General features: G+C 41.2%; 2 protein-coding genes and 1 long non-coding RNA gene across 3 annotated transcripts in view; 1 reads left to right on the forward strand and 2 right to left on the reverse strand.

Moving 5' to 3' along the window:
- Positions 1–151: 151 nt before the first annotated feature.
- On the reverse strand, positions 152–16,102 carry TDRD6 (tudor domain containing 6). Its single transcript, XM_027601938.2, has 4 exons — positions 9,888–16,102; positions 8,158–8,282; positions 6,527–6,616; positions 152–3,460 (listed from the first exon to the last, which is right to left on the reverse strand). Exons 1-4 carry the CDS (start codon positions 15,934–15,936, stop codon positions 3,437–3,439), a joined length of 6,288 nt encoding a protein of 2,095 aa, XP_027457739.2. The 5' UTR covers positions 15,937–16,102; the 3' UTR covers positions 152–3,436.
- LOC113926686 lies at positions 16,020–20,571 on the forward strand. Its single transcript, XR_003521391.2, has 3 exons — positions 16,020–16,135; positions 16,851–16,999; positions 20,442–20,571. It is a non-coding gene; the product is annotated as an uncharacterized LOC113926686 (long non-coding RNA).
- SLC25A27 (solute carrier family 25 member 27) overlaps positions 19,640–20,808 on the reverse strand; it is a 31,288-nt gene continuing 30,119 nt past the window's right edge. The window contains exon 10 of the mRNA XM_035728522.1: positions 19,640–19,692. The gene's annotated coding sequence lies outside the window, so the exon portion shown is untranslated. The remainder of the gene's footprint in view (positions 19,693–20,808) is intronic.

The raw sequence follows: 20,808 nt of genomic DNA on the forward strand, positions 1-20,808 counted from the left end.
ATCCTCCTTAAAAATACAATACAGGTTTTCATGCCCCCCCTTTTCTTTTTTATTGTGAGTAGAATTGAGGTTTTTTTTTTAAGATTTTATTTATTTACTTGACAGAGAGAGACACAGCGAGAGAGGGAACACAAGCAGGGGGAGTGGGAGAGGGAGAAGCAGGCTCTCTGCGGAGCAGGGAGCCTGACGTGGGGCTCGATCCCAGGACCCTGGGATCATGACCTGAGCCGAAGGCAGATGCTTAACCAAGCCACGCAGGCGCCCCAAGTAGAATTGAGTTTTAGCAACATGGTATTCTAGGTAGAATTTGGAAGCACTTCCCTTTGACTTTTGGTCATGGGAAGAAAAATTAGATCAAGCAAATGATAAAAGCATTGTTTTACCACAGGATTAAGGATACTAAACAATTTCAACATGGTAACTAAATGGGGAGTGGCCAAGGGTAAGAATATTGGAGACAAGGCAAATGCAGCCGATTAAAATGGATTAAAGAGAGTTGATAATTTGTTTGCCTTTACTTGATTATCTCTGGTGGACTCTACCTACTCAAGAAAGGTGTGTAAGACAGGCCAGGGATTCCAGTTATAATACATTATTCACCCAAAGGCTGTGAAGGATAACAAAGGAAACATTCAGAATTACTTTTAACTGGTTGATTTTTCCAATTAGTTTTACTTATGTTCTTTAATTCTGTATGAAGTGGAAGCAGAATAGCACAATACAGGCATATGTTGCTTTAGTGGGCATTGCAGTTTATTGCATTTCTTACAAATTGAAGGTTCAAGACTTGAGTGGAGGAAGTAACAGCAGGTGGGGTGGAAGTTGCAAGAGAACTTGGATTCAAAGTGGGGCCTGAAGATGGAACTGACTTGCTTTATCATCTCATGATAAAACGTGAATGGCTGAGGAGTGGCTTCTTATGGGTGAACAAAGAAAGTGGTTTCTTGAGATGGAATCTACCCCTGGTGGAGATGCTGTGCAGATGGTGGAAATGATCACAGAGGATTTAGAATAGGAGTTATGCTTAGTTGAGAAAGCAGCAGCAGGGCGTGAGAGGACCCACTCCAACTTGGAAAGAAGTTTCTGAGTAAAATGCTGTCAAACAGCATGCACGAGAAATCGTTCATGGAAGGAAGAGTTCATCGATGTGGTGAACTTCATTGTTGTCTTATTTTTTAAAACTGCCACAGCCAGCCCAGCCTTCAGCAACCACCCTACCCCACCCCCCCATCAGTCAGCAGCCACCAACATGCAAGCAGGACCCTCCACTGGCAAAAAGATCACAACTCACTGAAAGCTCAGCTGATGGTTAGGTTATTTTTCTAGCAATAGTTTTTAATTAAGGTATGTACATTGCTTTGTTTAGATAATGCTATTGCACATTTAATAGACTACACTGTAGTGTAAACATAACTTTTATATGCACTGGGAAACCAAAAAAGTCATTTGACTCACTTCATTGTGGTTATCCATAGTGGTTTGGAACTGAACGCATGTATCTCCGAGGTAGGTCTATATATGGAGGTAAAAAGCAAAAAACTTTATGCTTATACATCTGGGAGTCATGAGAAATGGTTTTTGTTTCCTGAGGAATATAAAAATGTGTGCCACTCATAAGTTAAGTATATTTTGGCTTAATTATGGTCTGGTTCCTATGAATTCTTCATAATTGTTTAAGCCTTGTGAACAGGGATCATCAGGACTTCGTAAGCAAGCCTGGTTAACTTTATTCCATCCCTACACCTTGTGCTCAGTTAATAAGTAACTGTGTATTTTGATTTGACACTTCAGGCTGTCAATATTTCAGGGTGCAAAAACACTCATTTTGAGAAATTTGACTTCTCCTGTCCTATAGCCATTCTGATTTTAAAAATTTTTGAAGAGTTAAACTCCTTAGCATGAAACTGAAGGCTTTCTATAACCTGGCCCTAATGTATCTTCTCTGACCTTTTCTGCCACTAATCCACAGCCATATCACTTGCAGGAAGGAACCAAACTTGTCTATTCTTAACCCAGGAACAAGCAATATGCTTTCTACCTCAACTATGTTTACTGCAAAACCCTCTCCTTTCTACTTATTGAAGTTATACCCAACTTTCAAGGTCCTTAGTTCTCACTGTTCCCTCATCAGGCTTCAGGGTCTGACAATGTTTCACAGACATACATCTTTCCCCCACCTTCACGTAGCAAACCTCCTTATTCATTTTAGAAATGGATAACACTTCCAATTGTCCTGATGTCTCATTCAGTAATATCTTTTTAAAATCCTTTGTCGGTGGTATATGCAGATGCTAAAGGAAAATATAACCACAAAAAAAAGACCTAATGAGTTAAAACTTAAAAATATAATAATTACCCAATGCGCACATTGAGTATCTTTCAGGGAAAAGAATACTAGGTTCCAGTCTTAAAAGCACTTTGAGAAAGGTTTTATTACCCCGCTTGACAGATGAGGAAGATCAAGTCTCAGAGGTCGTGTATAACCTGTCCAGGTCACATCTCTCATTAGCCGCATTCGGCTAAGAGGTGTCCCACAGCAAGGATCTGTACCACCACCTATACAAAATCCTGTTTTAACAGCATGCGCTTGGAAGTTAGATGGGTCTGCGTCTGATCAGGTTTCTGAGACTCTCCAGCTCTTTGACCTATAGAGAAGTTATGTAACTTCTCTAAAAAGCGTCAATTTTCTCACCTATAAAATATGGATAATATTGCCCCTTGTGGTTGAGAATTTGAGAAATGCACTTAAAGCACCAGTTGAGGGACTGACCTATAAGAGCTAATATTGATGACTGCTGTTTCCCCCATTACTACAGATAATCCGGAACCACAGATGTTCCAGAATCGTACTTCCTTTTTAATAAAATGAAACCACCACAACTTTCAGGAGAAACTTTATTCAGATCTGGGGTCGTATTAGAATACTTCCAAAATCAAATGGAGTATTAGTCAAATATTTAACTACATAGACAAGGCAAAGCTTCAGAAACAAAACCAAAAATCTGGAGGAGTTACTGCAAACAAAGCCATCCCCCAAAGTAGCATCATATGATATACTTGTCATAAACCTATAATTTTCTATTTTAATTTAAACACTATATTCAAAAGAAACAAAAATAGGGGTTTTTTTTGAAATTTGAGTAATATGTTAGCAAACTGTTTAGCAAAATAAATCCTAACTGATTAGGAACATAACACATTTAAAGGGAGACGAAAGATCCCAGATCCATATACACAGCAACACCACTATAAATCCATTGCATAATCACCCTGAGATCTATTTTGTTTTCAGTGCATATCAAAGTTTTCAAAAATGACAGCTTCTTGTGATTACATGCTCTCGATAGGCTCGAATGCTCTGTCGGTCTGGGTGAGATGCCACTTGTTTAAGAGCAGTTTCTGAGTGACTGGCACATCTATGGATCCACTGTTAAATCTATATCACCTCCAGACCCCTTTTCTGGAAAAAAAAAAAAAGAGAGAGAGAGAGAGAGGAAAAAAAACCTTCAAGTTGAAAAAGAAAGAAACAAAATTATTTACATGGTGCTATCATAACAAATTTAATGTCCTCTCAAAATGGTGAGAATTATTCTGTGGAGAAATATTCCCGCAGAGATTGCTGTTGTTGTTGTTTTTTTTTCTTTTAGTAATTTTGTTCTACACTCTACCTATTATCAAACAAAATTTCTCTAAAATATTATAAAATTGGCATATTTTGTACTTTGCTAGAATGATGTTAACCAAGCTGATAACCAAGTAAGTCCTTTGTTCTCTTTCATTAGTACGTATTTTTCGAATAATACCATAGCCCCCCAGAGCTGACTTCATTCTCAGTGCACCTCAATTCTAAGAACCAGTGTGCTACTTATGAACAAGATCATGCAATAACCAGTAACTTTCAACAAATTGAATCTTATTAGCTAAACTGAAAACCCGGAAAGAAATTCCAAGAGATCATTTCACATACAAAGATCATTTGAATGTATGAGCTAATCAACACTGAGAAAACTCTCTAAAGTACTTTGAAATATAAATTTATCAAATTCACAATGTAATTTTCAAGGTTAGTTCAATCAACAAATAAGTTTTCTTATAATATTTCAAGAAATCCTCTTCTTGGTTATTTATCCCCAGAAGCACATTTAATATTTCTATCTAAAGAGTTTTGTGTTTTTTTTCCTACTACTGACATCCAAGGAAATTGGTAAACCATTTTTATTTGAGGATTCATGATAATGGTATCTTTAAGACTTAGCAAACTGGTGATAAAAGTTATTTTATTTTCAGAAGGAACCTTTGGATTAACTACCAATTTTTTGTTACAGACACAAAATGATTAAAATCAGAAAGGGGACCACAGATAAACCAGAAAAATGGTAAACAATGAAAAACTTATCCTTTTAAAAGTGTGACAATCTGATTTTATAGTAAAGAATCATCTGAGTACATTTTCTATCTTTCCAATACTCATTTCTCTGGAACATGTCTACTGGAGCATCCCACACAGGGAATAAAGTACCTTTTCCAATTTTTAGCTCCCAAACCAACAACTCTGGTGTGTGGTACATTTTTCAAAGGGCTACTCTTCAAACACATTATCCACGGTGAGCCACAGATCCCTTATTAAAGACTTGCTGAAGAGGGATATTTCTGCTATATTCCTTTCAACAAATAATAGCACTGTGTGTGTACATGAGGCCTATACAGAAATTAATTCATGAGACATATTCTTACAGTGAAATGAAATCACTCAGATGAAAAAAAATTCTAAAAAATATGTAATCAGAAAGACTCCCAGATCACAGTGCCTTGACAGATCACCAGAAAAGTCATGCATAATTTAATACCTCACAGTATCCACTTTTTAAGGAAAACCAGTTCATTTGTAGACATATATGCAAGAGTTTCTTCAAATTTGAGGAAAGGATCATTTCAACCTCATTACTAACCAAATTTTAAAAAGAAAAGCCTTACTCATAAGTAGTCTCTATATTTGCTAATCGATGTAAGGTCAAAGGTATAACTATACTATTTTATGAACACTTTGTCTTAAATTGTTACCTTCCATTTGGCAGGTATAGGGTAGTTTATCCAAACAGAATCCTGTATGTATCTATCTATGCATTTGGCTGTGAAGTCTTAAAAATTAATGAATGGAAAAGATCAGAATGTAAAAGAACATTTTTTTAGTAAATACTGATGCAATATAAATGAAGCAAGTTGTTGTTTTTGACAAGTAAACAAAAGCATGGAATTAATATAAAGCAGTAGAGAGAGATGTTCAGTGATTTTTCATAGCAGAACATTTTAAATGACCTCAATGTGCACCACTGGGAGAAATGGTTTAACAAGTGACTGACCATTCATGTCATATAATATTATGCAACTATGGTCTTCTGGTTGCAGCCAAGGCAGAATGAGCCAACTACGGCCTCTCTCTCACACTGATTACAACTAAAAATTCTGGAAAGAGGGGCGCCTGGGTGGCTCAGTCAGTCAAACGTCTGCCTTCAGCTCAGGTCATGATCCCAGGGTCCTGGGACGGAGTCCCGCATCGGGCTCCCTGCTCAGCGGAGAGTCTGCTTCTCCCTCTGCCTGCTTCTCGCCCTGCTTGTGCTCTCTCTCTCTCTCTCTCTCTCTGACAAATGAATAAATAAAATCTTCTTTAAAAAAAAAGGTAAAAAAAAAATAAACTGACAATGGAACCAACAAACTCAGGAGAGACAGAACTTGTGGTATGAACCTAACAGTTGATCACCTGCTAAAACAAAAATTTCAATATTTTCTAGAAGATTTTAACAGGATCCAAAGTTTTACAACACAATATTCAAGACATTCAGGACATAATCCAAAATTATTCAACATACAAAGAATCAGGAAAAGGTAATCATTTTTCAAGGCAATCATTAAATGTCAAGCCCTGAGATGACCAGGTACTGGAACTATCCGACACAGATTTTAAAGCAAGAAGTTCCAAAACTCCAGACAGAATAAACTCAAATGCCCAGACATTATAGTGGCATGGGAATTGCCCACCATATAATTTTAAATGAAGAACACAGCATATAAAACTATGCAGAATGAATTATGCTCAAAATATGCAGATGATATACTTACATTCCATATAAATAAAAAATTATGAAAGAAAACAAAACTGATCAATCTCTGTCTTGGATGGATATATTACAGGTGACAGATACTTTTTCCTTTTTAACTCTGCCATTTTTCCAGATTTTCTACATCAAACATATTTTATAAAGGTCTCAGACATCAAACAATTTTCATGTTTAAAATCCCTCCAAAAAATCAAAGAGTAAAACATTAATAACTGGTTTGCCCAAAGGGATACCTAACATAAAATCCAGAATCACTGATTTTGTGACTGTTGTTTTTCATTGTTGTTATCCCAGTATTAGTATTTTTCTTTCTCCATTATTCCCAACACAAGGGCTTTGGGAATAGCTTAAGTCATCTTTCAAAATGAAAGACAATGCTCTCGTCAGTTAGTGTTTATATAGTTCCATACCTCAAATGGACTCTTATCCAATTTGGGTATGCCATTCCAAACATTCTCAGGGTTCACTATCTCCTCCATACCATTTGAAAGGTTCAAAACCTGCAAGAGAAAAAAAAATTAATAAAAACTGGTAGTTTCCAAAAACTGTAAGTGATTTTTTTTTAAAGATTTTATTTATTTATTTGAGAGGGAAAGAATGAGAGTCAGAGAGCACAAGAGGGAAGAGGGTCAGAGGGAGAAGCAGACTTCCTGCTGAGCAGGGAGCCCGATGTGGGACTCGATCCCGGGACTCCAGGATCATGACCTGAGCCGAAGGCAGTCGCCTAACCAACTGAGCCACCCAGGCGCCCCCAAAACTGTAAGTGATTTATGGACCACAGCAATCCTTCTTCAAATGGAATACCTCAAAAGGCAATGAAAATAATTTTACTAAACTTCAATTTTACATTTCAACTCAACAAAACTTCCATTCAATTAACATATTGTGTATCCATGCCTAGAGATCAAAGACGGTTAACAACGAGATCTAAGAAGTTCAAAATTTTGTGGAGAAACAGACCTATAAGCAGAACATTACAATACAAGGTAGAAAGTACAGACTTTTCTCTAGCAGGGATAATAGGAATAATATAGGTATCAAGCCAAGGTTTTTTGGTAGGAGGGGGAGGGTGAAAAGATGTAGAGATTTAGAAAATAATGCTAGTGAATGTTTCCTGGAAAAGGCAGTGCAAAATGAAAATGAAGTTGAAATGAAAATCTTTCGAAAATAAGTGGAAATTACCCAGTCTGGGAGGGAGATAGAATACAAGTGAATAGAACTGCATTATTAAAAATATCAGAGAAGCCAGGTAGAATGGTATACATAAGAGAAATCAAGCAGTTTGATGTCCATCTAACATAAGGTACAAAACATAAACATAAGACTGGAGAATAATATGGACACTCAAACCTAGAGTACTTCCAGGGCCTCTAGAGGACCATGCCATGTTAATGAGCTTGACTTTTCTATCCTAGACTGCTGGTTCTCAAATTTTAATGGCATAAGAATGCACATTCCTTGGCCTCCCCCCCAGAAATTCTGAATCAGCCAGCCAGGGCAAGGTCTAGGCATCCACAATCTAAGAAACACAGCAGATGATTCTGCTACGGGTGATTTTCAGATCGCAGGAGAAGCACCATCAACTAGAAAGCCCCAGCAAATTTTACACGCAGGAATGCCCTACTCAGATTTGAGTTTGACAAACTTCACACTAGCAGTGTAGAGAATCAACTGAAGGAAGACTGGAAGTAAACCAAATAAAAGGGTAAATAGAGTAATCTAATTGTAAAACATGGGACTTAAAACCAAGGCAGTGGCATTAGGCATAAAAAGTTTTAACTACATGGTAGGAGGTGGAAAGTGTAAAATTTGGTGATGGATGGGATTTCAGAGGCAAGGGAGATGAAAGAGCCTAAGAAGGTTTCTTGCTAGGATGCTTATATATGAACTTTGAAATGACTTTTGCACTGCACCAAATTATCAGGGGGAATGATCCAGAAAATGTCTGCTCAGTTGCATTTTCTAATCTGGTAACTTTCAGTAAAATTTCCTTAACAGTTGCCAAGTACATTTGGAGATGAAATACTCCCACTTCACTTACCCTTGTGCCTTCTTCAGCGATTTCCAGAATCTCACATTCAGACCATGTGTTTCTTAGATTTGACCACACAACACATTTGGATCCAACAGTAAATCCTTTCAGAGTGTAGGTTTTCTCCGGTTGAGCTGCCAAATTGAATAAAGCCTCAATGCATACCTCTTAATCCTTTGATGTTAGATACAGAAGCAAAGCATTTTCTTAATCTGCACTCACTATTCCTATATAATCAGCATCATGTATGGTGTGAGTCTGTCTCTTTTCCTGAATTTTATTTTAAATTCTCCTGGTGCCCCTCCCCAATATAATTCCTTACCGCTTTCTTCAAAAAATACCACTATGATGTGATATGTCTTTTCTAGGATATGAACTGGATTCCTGACTTTGAAACTTACTCTTAAAAGCTGGTTACTATTGCCACATGTGATGTGGTCAGTGGTTACAAGAGCCATTTCTTTTTTTTTTTTTCTTTTTTTAAGATTTTATTTATTTATTTGACAGACAGAGACACAGTGAGAGAGGGAACACAAGCAGGGGGAGTGGGAGAGGGAGAAGCAGGCTTCCCGCCAAGCAGGGAGCCCGACGTGGGGCTCGACGTGGGGCTCGATCCCAGGACCCTGGCACCATGACCTGAGCCGAAGGCAGACACTTAACACCCCTACAAGAGCCATTTTCTTTAGCGAAGCAGCATATTACAAGTTAGCAGACATTCTTATCATAAAGCTATTACTTATTAAAATGTGGCAATGAGGACTAAAAATCTAGGGTAATACTTAAATCACAGTATATCCAGAGTGGCATACCATAGAATTAAAATATTTTGAAAGCATATTTAAGGGATTAAAATGCAGGATTCAACACTACGATTGTGATTTCTGTTTAGTTTTTAGAACTGTACGTAAATAGACACACACACACAAGGTGAAAGACACAACAGCAAGCAAGTGCATTGCAGCTTACCAATGGTGCGATTATGGTAATTTTCATTCTCCCTAGACCGCTGTTTTCTCTCTTTTGTAGAACGGCTCAAATTTAACAATATAAAAACTGACTTATAAAAAGTCTAACATTGATTATTTTAAAAATCCTAAAAGTTAGCCATTTCATGTAACTTTTAAATCTTACTAAGTAGCCAAGAAAATATCAGTAAATGTAATTTGTAAAAAAGTTAATGACAATAAATATTCTCCAATATTTACTCATGGCTGTTCTCTTGTATGGTTAATATAAGCTCCCTAAATCTAGTGTTTGTTTAGGGGTTTCTAAATCAATGGCAAGGTATCTGCATAAAACAAAATAGTTAAATTTGAAAACTGCCAAAGTGATCCCTATCATCAATTCATGCCTATAGAAGTGCCTAGCAAAGGAACGCTGTTTTTTTAAGACTTAGCAGAAAAATAACCCCTTGCTTTTAAAGCCTATTTGTTAACATTTTAAACATAATTTCTTTTTGGAAACAACTGATTTAAAGCATTCTACTTTTAAACACAGTATTAACAATTCAGCATTTCATACAGCATGATTCCACATTGATTTCACAACTTAATCTCCCCACATTTAAGATGCCTTTCATGAAATCCAAATCTGATTCTCTTTTCGGGTTCTAAACTTTTTCCCCCAAAATTCATTTAAAAAACCAACCAAGACAAAAATAAATAAATAAGCATTATCTTTGAGACAAATAAGTACTTTTGAAAGACACGGAGTTAAATAAAGTCAGAGAAATCACTTACCTGAGACATGATCTTGTAAAGCATTATTATGGTGCTTCTTTCCGGCTCTGGATTCTTCTTCAGAGAACAAAGTCAATGATGAAATGGCAACTCTGTTGTTATACTCTGTAAATTCTTCTTTATATATATTCGTTTCAGTCTGCATGTTGGTATCACGATTCTTTCCATGTAGGTGCAGTGGTGACCCATGCTGGTCCTCGAAACATTCCACACAACTTGACTCTCTTGTGTCTTCTGCACACGTGGGTTCTTGGGCCTTCTGACAAACTCTTAGCGACGTAGGGTTTATTTTGTCATCCAGACACAGCTGGGCTGTGGGTAATTCGAGTTCCAGCTGTTTCTCCAAATCACAGCTGAGGGGAAGCTGCACCGTAAATGGCTGCAGGGTGCCTTCTGGGTCACAGCCCTGGGGTAGCGGCACGATTGGAGGCACCAGGCCTAGCTCTTCCTTCTCTTCATCCCCGACGAGGGAATGCTGTAACTCAATGGATTCCAGTTCCAGGAACTCTTTGAATTCATCATCAGGGGAAAGGGGCACCTCGAGGGAGTTCAGTTCTAGCATCTCCTTTGTTTCGCTCGCCTGTGGTAGTAATGCGTTAAATCCTGTCATGAGGTACTGATCATCAAACTTGGCCTTGTCAAACAAATGGCACTCTATTTTACCTTCCAGGACCTCGGGGCCAATTTTATCTTTGCATGGGTTTTCGAAAGCTTTAAAAATGTTATCAGTGTCAGGGGCATAGAATTTACTTGGCTTGGTTTCGAGAATGTTGAAGTCTTTTTCAGCTCTTTCGGAGAGCTCATCTGTCTGTGGCTCTACATACAGTGTTTTCTCTTGTCCAGCTTTACTATTTGGTTTCTTAAGTCCAAACTCAGGACTGAGGGACCCAAGGCCTCCCTTTGTCTCTGGGCCTTTCTTTTCATAGGGCAGATCACTGTTACTAATACCAATCTTAGAATATTTCTTCATTTTCTCATTAATACTCTCGCCTTTGCTTTTCAAGTCAACAACTGCTAAAGGGATATTACAAACATCCCTTTTGATTTCTAATATTGTTATCTCCAACACATCTTCTGTTACTATTTCATAAAAGTAGTCATTTCCCTCTTGAGGGCACACACCTTCTGAAATATTAAATCCTGAGAGGCAACATGGAAAGGCTTGCATGGGGACCACCAAAAGTTCAGAAGGAATGTTCCAGAGTGCTTTGGGGTCCACACAGTCTTCAATGTTTCCAAAGTCTACAAGTCTGACAGATACAAGATAATCATCACACATACTGGTGATAAGTGCCCGATAATAATGTCCATCTTCTCTATATCTCACTATGCAAGGATCTCCAATATGAGGGCATGGGACACAACTTCGCCTATCCATTACCTGTTCTCCAGCAGTTTGTACTTCTACTTCTAAATACGGAAGTTTCTCAGAATCGGCAAACTGACACCAAAAATACTCAGGTCCATCTATCACGGTGGCATAAGCTCTTATCATCTTCATCTTTGGATTATACCAGTTAAGAAACAGTGAAGTGTCAATGTCAGTTTTGTTGACAGACTTTGAGCAGGCACTTTTAATTATTTGATTAGAAAGTCCTACTTGAGATTTTTCACTGAAAGCATATCTGCTAATCATATCGTCTGCTATGATCCCATGTTCATCCACAAGAATAACTTCCCATCTGTCTTGAAATTTAACAAATTCACATCTTATTTGAACCTCATCTGTCCTTCGAGAAAAGTAATGCATCATTTCCTTACATTTTAAAATCTCAGGGACCCAAAGTCCCCTCAAGGAGCAGTGAATGCACAATCCTGGTAACAGTGCATTCATAAGGTCAAGCTTACCTACCTTGTTAGTATGAACCATAGCAACATTGCCATAATCTATAAATTGTACAGAAAGAAGGTCATTGGGTTGTTTTTCCTTGACCACAGCACGATACCATAAATTGTCTTCCGGAAAAATGGCACATATTACATCTCCTCTCTGCAAAGGTGGACCTGAATAATATTCTGGCTTCGTTCTAGCATCATTTAACCTCTCTGAAAGATGAGTGATTTCAGCTTCATCTTCTGTTAGTTGAACATAAAAGTCTGAAAGGTCATTTATATGAGAAACATACACAGCTGTTTTAAAGCCAGGCATTATAATCTTCTGAGGGAAGTCAGAAAGTTTTAAAGGCAAATCTTTGTTATATAAATCTCCTATGTTTCTCTCTGAAGGAGAAGCTTCTAGTTTTGTCGCTTTCAAAGGTGGTTCAGCAAAACTTTCTTCTCTCTTTTCTGGTGTTAGTGGACACACTTGATTACCTTGATTTCCCACAGAGTCCTGATAATGAGTGACTATGTTTGTTGAACTTCGTAAGAGCTTGGTTTCCTTACATGCTGAGCTGACCTTAGATTTGTAGGATTCTCCCAAGATCTCCATACTACATAATTTGCTCTCTACTGATTTACTTATGTACTCTGTCGGTGACAACTTCATATTTTGCTTCTTTATTTCAAGAGTTTCAGTTGCAGCGAGGAGTGCTTCACTTTCTTCTTTTCTTGTCCCATCTTTGTAGCCAAGTAGCCCTAACTTCTCATTAATATTAGCATTAATTTGAATACTGTCATCATATAGTTCTATAATCAGTCTTCCATCTGGATCTTTTGCTACAACCAAAGCCTTCAATGACTTATCTAAAATAGTCTCCTGAAACCACGTTGTAATTTCTTCTGGTATATGGTCAGGAATATCAGATAATGAACATTTAACAGCTTGCATGGGCAAAAGTAAGACATCATATGCATCACTAGGTATTGGAAGCAGATCCTCGTTTGTTACCACACAAATATTTCCAAAATCCACAAAAAAGACTTTATTTGGTTCTTTTTCTATTATTATCCCCCTATACCAGTTTCCATCAGTATACGTGGCAAGGCACAAGTTTCCAGGGATCAAGGGAGATGTTTTTAAATTCAGCAAAACTTTACTTAATTGTGTAATATTATAGGACAACTGTTCTAAAATACTCGCATTTCTTCCCAGTTGGCAATAAAATGTCCAAGGGTCATCAACATGTGTTATATACACGGATTCTTCACTTCCAATTTTCATATCATGTGTCGAATAGTAGAAAGAATGTAACTGAACAGAGGATTCCAGAGGCTTCTGAAGTTTAACTGGTCTTGCGAGTCTCTTTTCTACCAAAAAATGGCATGCGCTCTGAAAGGGCGTGAGCAAATCCACAACATTAAACAGTTCTTCATCTTGTACTGAAGCCAAAGCAAATACTGTGCATTTTAATTCGAGATTCTCTTCCCATGCATTGTCAACAAACTCACTAAAAGCCTGTATTGCCTTTTCATCCCAAGCAAAAGGATTTTGACCAGTTGGTTGAATTAAATTATAAAGACTGCACCGAAAAGCCTGAGCCTTAACCTTGAGAAATTCTTCACTAATTGAGTAAATATTCTTCATAGATACCATTTCTTTGTCTCCATAATCTACAAACATTACTTTGACATGCTCTGCAGATTGTGCCCTGCTAATCACAGCCCTGGACCATTTTCCATTTACTGTTCGTTTTGCCAAACAAGCGGGGGTGGTCCCCTGGTAAGGAGTAGCTGTGTTCTTGCAGTAGTCTTGGATATTACACATCAAAGTTTTAAATCCTTGAATGTTCCTGGTCAGCTGACACCAGAAGTAGCCAGGGTTTTCAACATAAGACACTTGGACTTCTACTGTACTTCCAACTTTCAGCTCTCCTTTACAAGAAGAGCCTGGCTTAATTTCCAAGAAATTCTGTATAAGAGAAGAATAAACAGACACTCTTTTCTCTTTTTCCTGCACAACTAGTCCAGTTGGAATGTCTGTAATGACTGTTGTACCAGTCAAAATTTCTGAAACAGATGTAGTTTTATTGTCGCTCTTGGCTTTCTGTTCTACTTCTACCTTTTTGGCAGGAGATATTTTATCATGCTCAGCAGTAAAATGGCTTGAAACATGCCCTGGAGAGTGGACACTTCCGGGAATGTTTTCCTTTGTTTCAAATTCCTGATATTTAGCATACCCAGCTTGAGCAATTACCTTACTAATGTTTTCTTCCCCTGATCTTGATTCATCAAGAATCTCAATAACATATTGATTATCCTGCTTATCAAGGACATGGATAACTAATTCTTTGTGGAGTACAGTCTTTTTAAAAAAGGAAACTGCCTCCTGGCTCCAACTTTTCCCCAAAGGCCAAATATCTGCTAGTGTGCACCTGAGAGCCAATACGGGTAGCCGCCTAAACTGGGGAAGCAGCATCCTCACGTCATACCAATCCACATTTTCCAAACTGCCACGGTCAACTAGAAACACATCCACACTCTTGTCATCTAATCTGGTGACCACAGCCCGATAATAGCCGTTTTCTTTCCATTTGACACAGCAAAGGTCATCGGGTTCGGGTTTCAAAACTATGCCATCCAGCTTACTGGCTGAGGAATAGAAACTGCACATTCTTCTCATCAACTTGCTGAAAGTGCCTTTGTGTTTCCTCAGCCTAATCCAAAACTCGGAAGGATTTTTCACAAACTCCACCTGGGCATCATAGAAGGCGTTTATCTTTAACCTGATAGATCTTAAGGTCGGGAGTGAAATCTCTTCATCCACTTCTTCAGCAGGAGACTGAGACTGAAAAGCTGTTTCTTGTTCTTCCTCCTCCTCCTCCACTCCCTGGCTCTGAAGGAACCGGTCGGCCAAGCAACAGGACTGGACTCCGAAGACACAATTCAGATTGATCCCATCTTCTCCGTACAGGGTGACGTAATAAACGTGCTCAAAGGAACAGTAAAATTCAATCTTTGCATTCACTGCCTGGCCCAGTATCAGGGCCTTCAGGTCACCGACCTGTGACCGAGACCAGCCTCGCCCACCGTCCCAGAGTCCATACAAAGCACAAGGGTAGGTCACCACGGGCATTCGGAAATACTCAGGCAGCAAGTAGCGGAGGCTACTACAACTCACTAACTCCTTCCTTCCATAGTCTACGTGGAGCACTTGGGCACAGCGCTGGGGCCGAAAAGTCTCAAGCAAGAGCGCTCTGTACCAATGCCCGTCCAACCCACAGGATGCACACGGAGAGCCAGGCTTGTCTGGGCTCTCCTCCCTCTCCTCCCAGGTGGCACTGGTAGAGGTCTCATCCCCTGTCCCCGGGGAACCCCGGTAGATCCGGGCCATGCTCTCGGACAGGCGGTGGATCTCCTGCGAGAGGCTCCGGAGCTGGCAGTGAATGCGGTGGGGGTGGCACACCTGGGTCACCACCACGGGCTCCGTCACGCCCAGCTGCAGCTGCGGGTAGAAGTAATCCAGGCCAGGCTGCTCCTGCTTGGGAGGGATGCGCGGGAGGGCCGGGATCCCGGAGCCCATGCCAGCGGTGGCCGCCGTTAGGTAGCGCTTGAGCAGCGAGCGGAAGAGGCTGTCAGGCACCTGCCGCGCCAGGCCGAGCTCCTGCATCTGCTGGAACAGCCCGGGCACGTCCAGAAGGACCACGCGATGGAGCAGCAGCACGTCCAGCACCCGCCCGTGCACCTGCTTGCCCTGCAGGCTGCTGAGGAAGTCCACGGCACTGGACGGCCAGTGCTGGGGCTCGCCGCCGCCGCCGCCCGCCGGCACGAGGCCGGCCAGCACGCAGCCCAGCACCTCGGACGGCAGGTGGAAGAAGTCGCTGCGCCCTGGCGCCAGGGAGCCCGCGCCCGCCGTGATGGTGCGGCCCTCGTCGAGCAGGAAGACGCGGCTCTCCTGCGCCTGCTGGCTGACTACGCGGCAGCGGTGCCACATGAGCCCCACCTGCACCAGGCACAGCTCGCCCGGTGAGGCCGAGGCGCCACCCAGCGCCCACCGGCCGCGCGTGGCCGCCGCTTCCTGAATCTCCCGGCTCAGCCGCACGTACTCCTCCCGCCGCTGGCCCACCAGCCCCCAGAGCTGCACGGGGATCACCTCAGGGTGCACGTCCACGAACGACACCCGCAGGACCAGCGAGGCCCCCGGCGTGGGCAGCCCGGGAGTGGAGCACATCTCCGAGGCGCGGCGCTGCCGTCGGCCCGGGAGCGGTCAGGCCGGCGTGTCTGGCCCGCCCACGCCCCCGCGCCCGCGTCCCTGGCTGGACAGCCTGGCAGACCCAGGCTCAAGGCACAGAGGGATCGGGAGAGACGCCTGGCGAGGCGTCCCCTTGGCGATCCGCCCGATGCCGCGCCCCCCGGACTCGCGCCGACTGGTAAGACCGGCGGCGAGACCAACCGCCCACGGTCGCGCCGCGCAGGCATTTGCAGCGCGCGGCGCCCGGCTTCCGGGCGCGGGAGGCGGGCTGGGCCGGCCGGCGCGTCGCAGGGGAGCCGGACCCCCGGGGCGGGGGGAGGCAAGGCCGGGCGGAAGGGGCTTCGAGGGCCGTTCCGCAGGCCACGCGGTGGCAGCCTCTCAGAGCGCCTTCCACCATGGAGGACGCGGAGGGAAGGCCTGGCAGAGGGTGGGGCGCCGGGAACAGATCCCTGAGTTGCTTGCCTTTCGGCCGGCCGCGTAGTGCTGAGCGAGCCCCCTGTGCCTGGCGCGGTGCTAGGCTGCGGAGAAACGGGAAGGAGACCTGGAGGCACCAAAGGCACGTGCCCGGGGCGTTAGGGCCTGAACTCTCAAGAGGGCCCCGCGCTCCTGGGCTGAGGCTGAGGCAGCGCGAATGCCCTTGCGCCCCGCGGTGCAGGGGGTGGCTTGTTCACCTTAAGGGTTGTGACCCCCAGCAAGTTGCTTACCCTCTTCCATGAACCCATTCGGTCACTTGAATTGATAAGAGTTGTTGGGAGGGTTACAATAAAGTAAGAATATACTTGGAGTCTGTTAAATCTTCCTTCTCCACAATTACTGGTCTGAGTTTCCTTGCTTTTTTTGTTTGCCTGGTTCTGCCTTCCCAACCTTGGAGACATGTATTCTTTTACTCACAGAGCTGGCCCAGAACTGGACTTAAAAAGGGAGGTCTAGAGGAACAGAAGAAACATGACTCGATACTCTTGCTGTATCTACTACGGCAGCGGACCTCTTGGCTGGACTCCTTGTTCTGTGCCCCCCCCCCCCCATCTAAATCTTAACCAAGGTAACCCTCAGAAGACTCAGGGGGAGGGAGGGGAAGGGAACGTGCAGGCAAACTGTGAGTAGCTCCCAGAGATGTCTATAGTGGATTTTCCTTCATATGCAAAGTCAGGCACGTTTGTGGGGAGTTTCTCATGTCACTCCTTCACATTTTGAAATAACGAATACAATGTAGATAAAATCAAGACAGTGCTTAATATAATCCTGGCCTAAAAGTGTAAATCTCCGCATTTTCAATCTATCCAGGTTAGATGTAACCTCATGTTGCCAAAGCCTCCTGTGCTTTTTTCTTTTTTAAAGTTTTTTATTGCTTGCTTGTTTGCAAGCTCTACATCATGGGGCTTGAACTCAGGACCCTGAGATCAAGAGGCACAAGCTCTACCACACTGAGCCAGCTAGGAGCCTCTCCTGTGCTTACTTTTTAATGGCAGTTGTCCTCGAGCATTCCTGGAACCTATCATGGGGCTGAGGCAATAAATACTGCTGAATGAATAAAAAAAATCATTTGATTTCTTTAAAAAGTTAGATTTTTATCTGACGAACTCATCCTTGAGAATTGTTTTATTTTCCAAATTTAATTAATGCTTCATATTCATGATGGAAGAAAAATAAACATTTGATTTAAAAACATCTAGCAAGATCTAGCTCTGATGTCCCTTCCTCTACTATCCATCCAGGTGGAATTGATTATCCCTTCCCTTTTACACCCCTCTGTTATATTTAGTGTTTGTGACATATATCATGTCATGCAATTGTTTACTATTTCTCTTCCTACGAGAATATGAACTTCTTGAAGGCAAGGACTCCTCCCATATATTTAATATTCTCAGTGCCTAGCACAATATGGAACTTTTAGTCAACATGCAATAACTGTTTAACAAGAGAATAAGTAGATTACCTGGCACTGCGTCATTTATGGTGAAAGGAAGTTGTTCATTATAAAATGGTCTTATTATCATCTGGAATTGTTTGATCATCCCACGGACTAATGGAGATTTCAATTCTCTGTATCAGCTCAAGCAGTATAACCAAACTCTGACAGAGACTGCAGGGTTGTAGACAGAGTAAATGACTTCTGTTTTCTATTGAACTTGTCCCTCAACCTCCTTCTATGGTTCAGGGCCTTTACTCCTGGATAACAGCGGCATATCATTTGCCATTATAGGCTGAGAGCCTGTTGTTCCCATCTCCCCAGATATCTCCAATGTCCCACGTCTGTGTCTAGGAGAGGTAGCTTTACTTGCTCTGTATTGCTCTGCTGCTGGACAGGGAACTTAAAAAATCAGACCACTGCACGTGAAGATTAAGCTCCTGCTACCACTATCCATCTCTAGAACTTTTCCATCATCCCCAACTCTGTTTCCATTAGACACTGACTTCTCATTCTCCTCTATTCCAGCCTATAGTAACCACTATTGTACTTTCTGTTTCTGTGAATCTGGTTATTCTAGTTATCTCATATAAGTAGGATGATACAATATGTGTCCATTTGTGTCTGTCTTATTTCACTCAGCATATTGTTTTCAGGATTCATTCATGTTGTAGCATGTCTCAGAATTCCAATGCTTTTTAAGGCAGAATAATATTCCAGTGTATATATATATATATATATATATATATACACACACATTTTGTTTATCTGTTCATACTTTCATCTGTCTATGGACATTTGGGTTTCCACCTTTTGGCTATGTGAAAAATGCTGCTATGGACATTGGTGTACAACTATCTGTCCAAGTCCCTGCTTTCAGTTCCTTGACTAGGTACCTAGAAGTGGACAGCTGGGTCATGTGATAATGTTATGTTTAATATTTTGAGGAAACCCTATACTGTTTTTTTAAATAATTTTTTATTGTTATGTTAATCACCATACATTACATCATTACTTTTTGATGTAGTGTTCCATGATTCATTGTTTGTGCATAACACCCAGTGCTCCACGCAGAACGTGTCCTCTTTAATACCCATCACCAGGCTAACCCATCCCCCCACCCCCCTCCCCTCTAGAACCTTCAGTTTGTTTTTCAGAGTCCATCGTCTCTGATGGTTCGTCTCCCCCTCCGACTTACTCCCCTTCATTCTTCCCCTCCTGCTATCTTCTTTTTTTTTCTTAACATATACTGCATTATTTGTTTCAGAGGTACAGGTCTGTGATTCAACAGTCTTGTACAATTCACAGCGCTCACCATAGCACACACCCTCCCCAATGTCTATCACCCAGCCACCCCATCCCTCCCACCCCCCACCACTCCAGCAACACTCAGTTTGTTTCCTGAGGTTAAGAATTCCTCATATCAGTGAGGTCATATGATACATGTCTTTCTCAATTGACTTATTTCACTCAGCATAACACCTCCTCCAGTTCCATCAACGTCGTTGCAAATGGCAAGATCTCCTTCTTTTTGATGGCTGCATAATATTCCATTGTGTATATATACCACCTCTTCTTTATCCATTCATCTGTCGATGGACATCTTGGCTCTTTCCACAGTTTGGCTATTGTGGACATTGCTGCTATAAACATTGGGGTGCACGTACCCCTTCGGATCCCTACATTTGAACCCTATACTGTTTTTTATATAGTAGCTACAACATTTTACATTCTCACCAGCAATGCCCAAAGGCTCCAATTTCTCCACATTTCTCACCAATGCTTGTTATTTTCTGTTGTTGATGTTGTTGTTGTTAATAGCCATCCTAATGGGTATGAAGTAGCATTTATGAATTTTTGCATGTATGTTTCTAAGAGACATTGATCTGTAGTCATCTTTTTTATAAATGGATTTAAGCATTTGGGATGATAAGTAAAAAAACAAAAACAAAAACAAATGAGAAGTCAAGGCTGTCCTGAGGTTTCTTGGCTGCATTAGTGAGTTTGTATTGCAACAGAGAATCCTGGAGCAGGACCAGATTTTAAAAGGCAGGGAGGAAGGATTTGTACAATATTTTTTGTAGAAATATTTTTGTACACTATACAGAAGTTTATACAAAACTTGTACAGTATTTTGTGTAATATTGGGAAATGTCAGCTCACAAGGACTGTGGCCATCCTGGAGGAGGTATATAGTTGACAACTGAGAAAACATGACTAAAGCCCGAGAACTGTGTAAGGGCCAGAAACACAGATAATGGCAACATCTACCATTTATTGAGCAATGGTGAATGTTTGGGAATTACCAGCTTAAGTGTAGTAGCTAAAGTCACAGAACTGCCTGACTCTTCCTAGAGACAGAGAGTGAAAAGTGACAAGAGGGCCAAGAACAGAACCTCAGAGAACCAAAATTTAAGTACGATGCAGCAAAGAAATGGCCAATAGAGACTGAAAAATAGTAAGCAACAGGAGGAAATAGTATCGTGGAAATCAAAGTAGAATATGGTATTAAACAAGAGAATGACTCTCCAGTGTTTCAAGGCATTCCATTGTTCTCTTCTTCCTCTATCCTCAGCCAGTGACTATGCCCATCACTGTAATTATCAGTCGTCAATCCTCAGTCACAGCAGAACTGGACTAATAGGAGAACTGGATCACCAGCAGAGATGGATTTATTTTAAATTAATAAATTTATAGTGACAAGGCATAAGCATTCTTTTTTTTTGTTTTGCTAATACAGATTTCAAATCTGATACCTAAATTAAGCCAGTTTTTATTTCAATTGTGAAAAGTGAAGATTAAGGTTTAAAAATTATCTCTAAATTTGCTATTACCATTTTAACTTAAAAATACATCAGGACAAAACCATGCCAGGACAAAAACAAAACTTTTTACAACCAATCAGGCATTTTAAGACATTTATTGTAAAAATCAAAATAATG

This window comes from Zalophus californianus, chromosome 7 (genome assembly GCF_009762305.2).
Source record: "Zalophus californianus isolate mZalCal1 chromosome 7, mZalCal1.pri.v2, whole genome shotgun sequence".
Lineage (NCBI taxonomy): Eukaryota > Metazoa > Chordata > Mammalia > Carnivora > Otariidae > Zalophus > Zalophus californianus.

Coding starts and splice junctions, on each gene's coding strand:
- TDRD6 (XM_027601938.2), bottom strand. CDS start 15,936: ATGTGCTCCACTCCCGGGCTGCCCACGCCGGGGGCCTCGCTGGTCCTG. Junction 8,283..9,887: donor TTTACAAGATCATGTCTCAG/GTAAGTGATTTC, acceptor TCAATTTGGCAG/CTCAACCGGAGAAAACCTAC. Junction 3,461..6,526: donor TGGATAAGAGTCCATTTGAG/GTATGGAACTAT, acceptor TTTTTTTTCCAG/AAAAGGGGTCTGGAGGTGAT.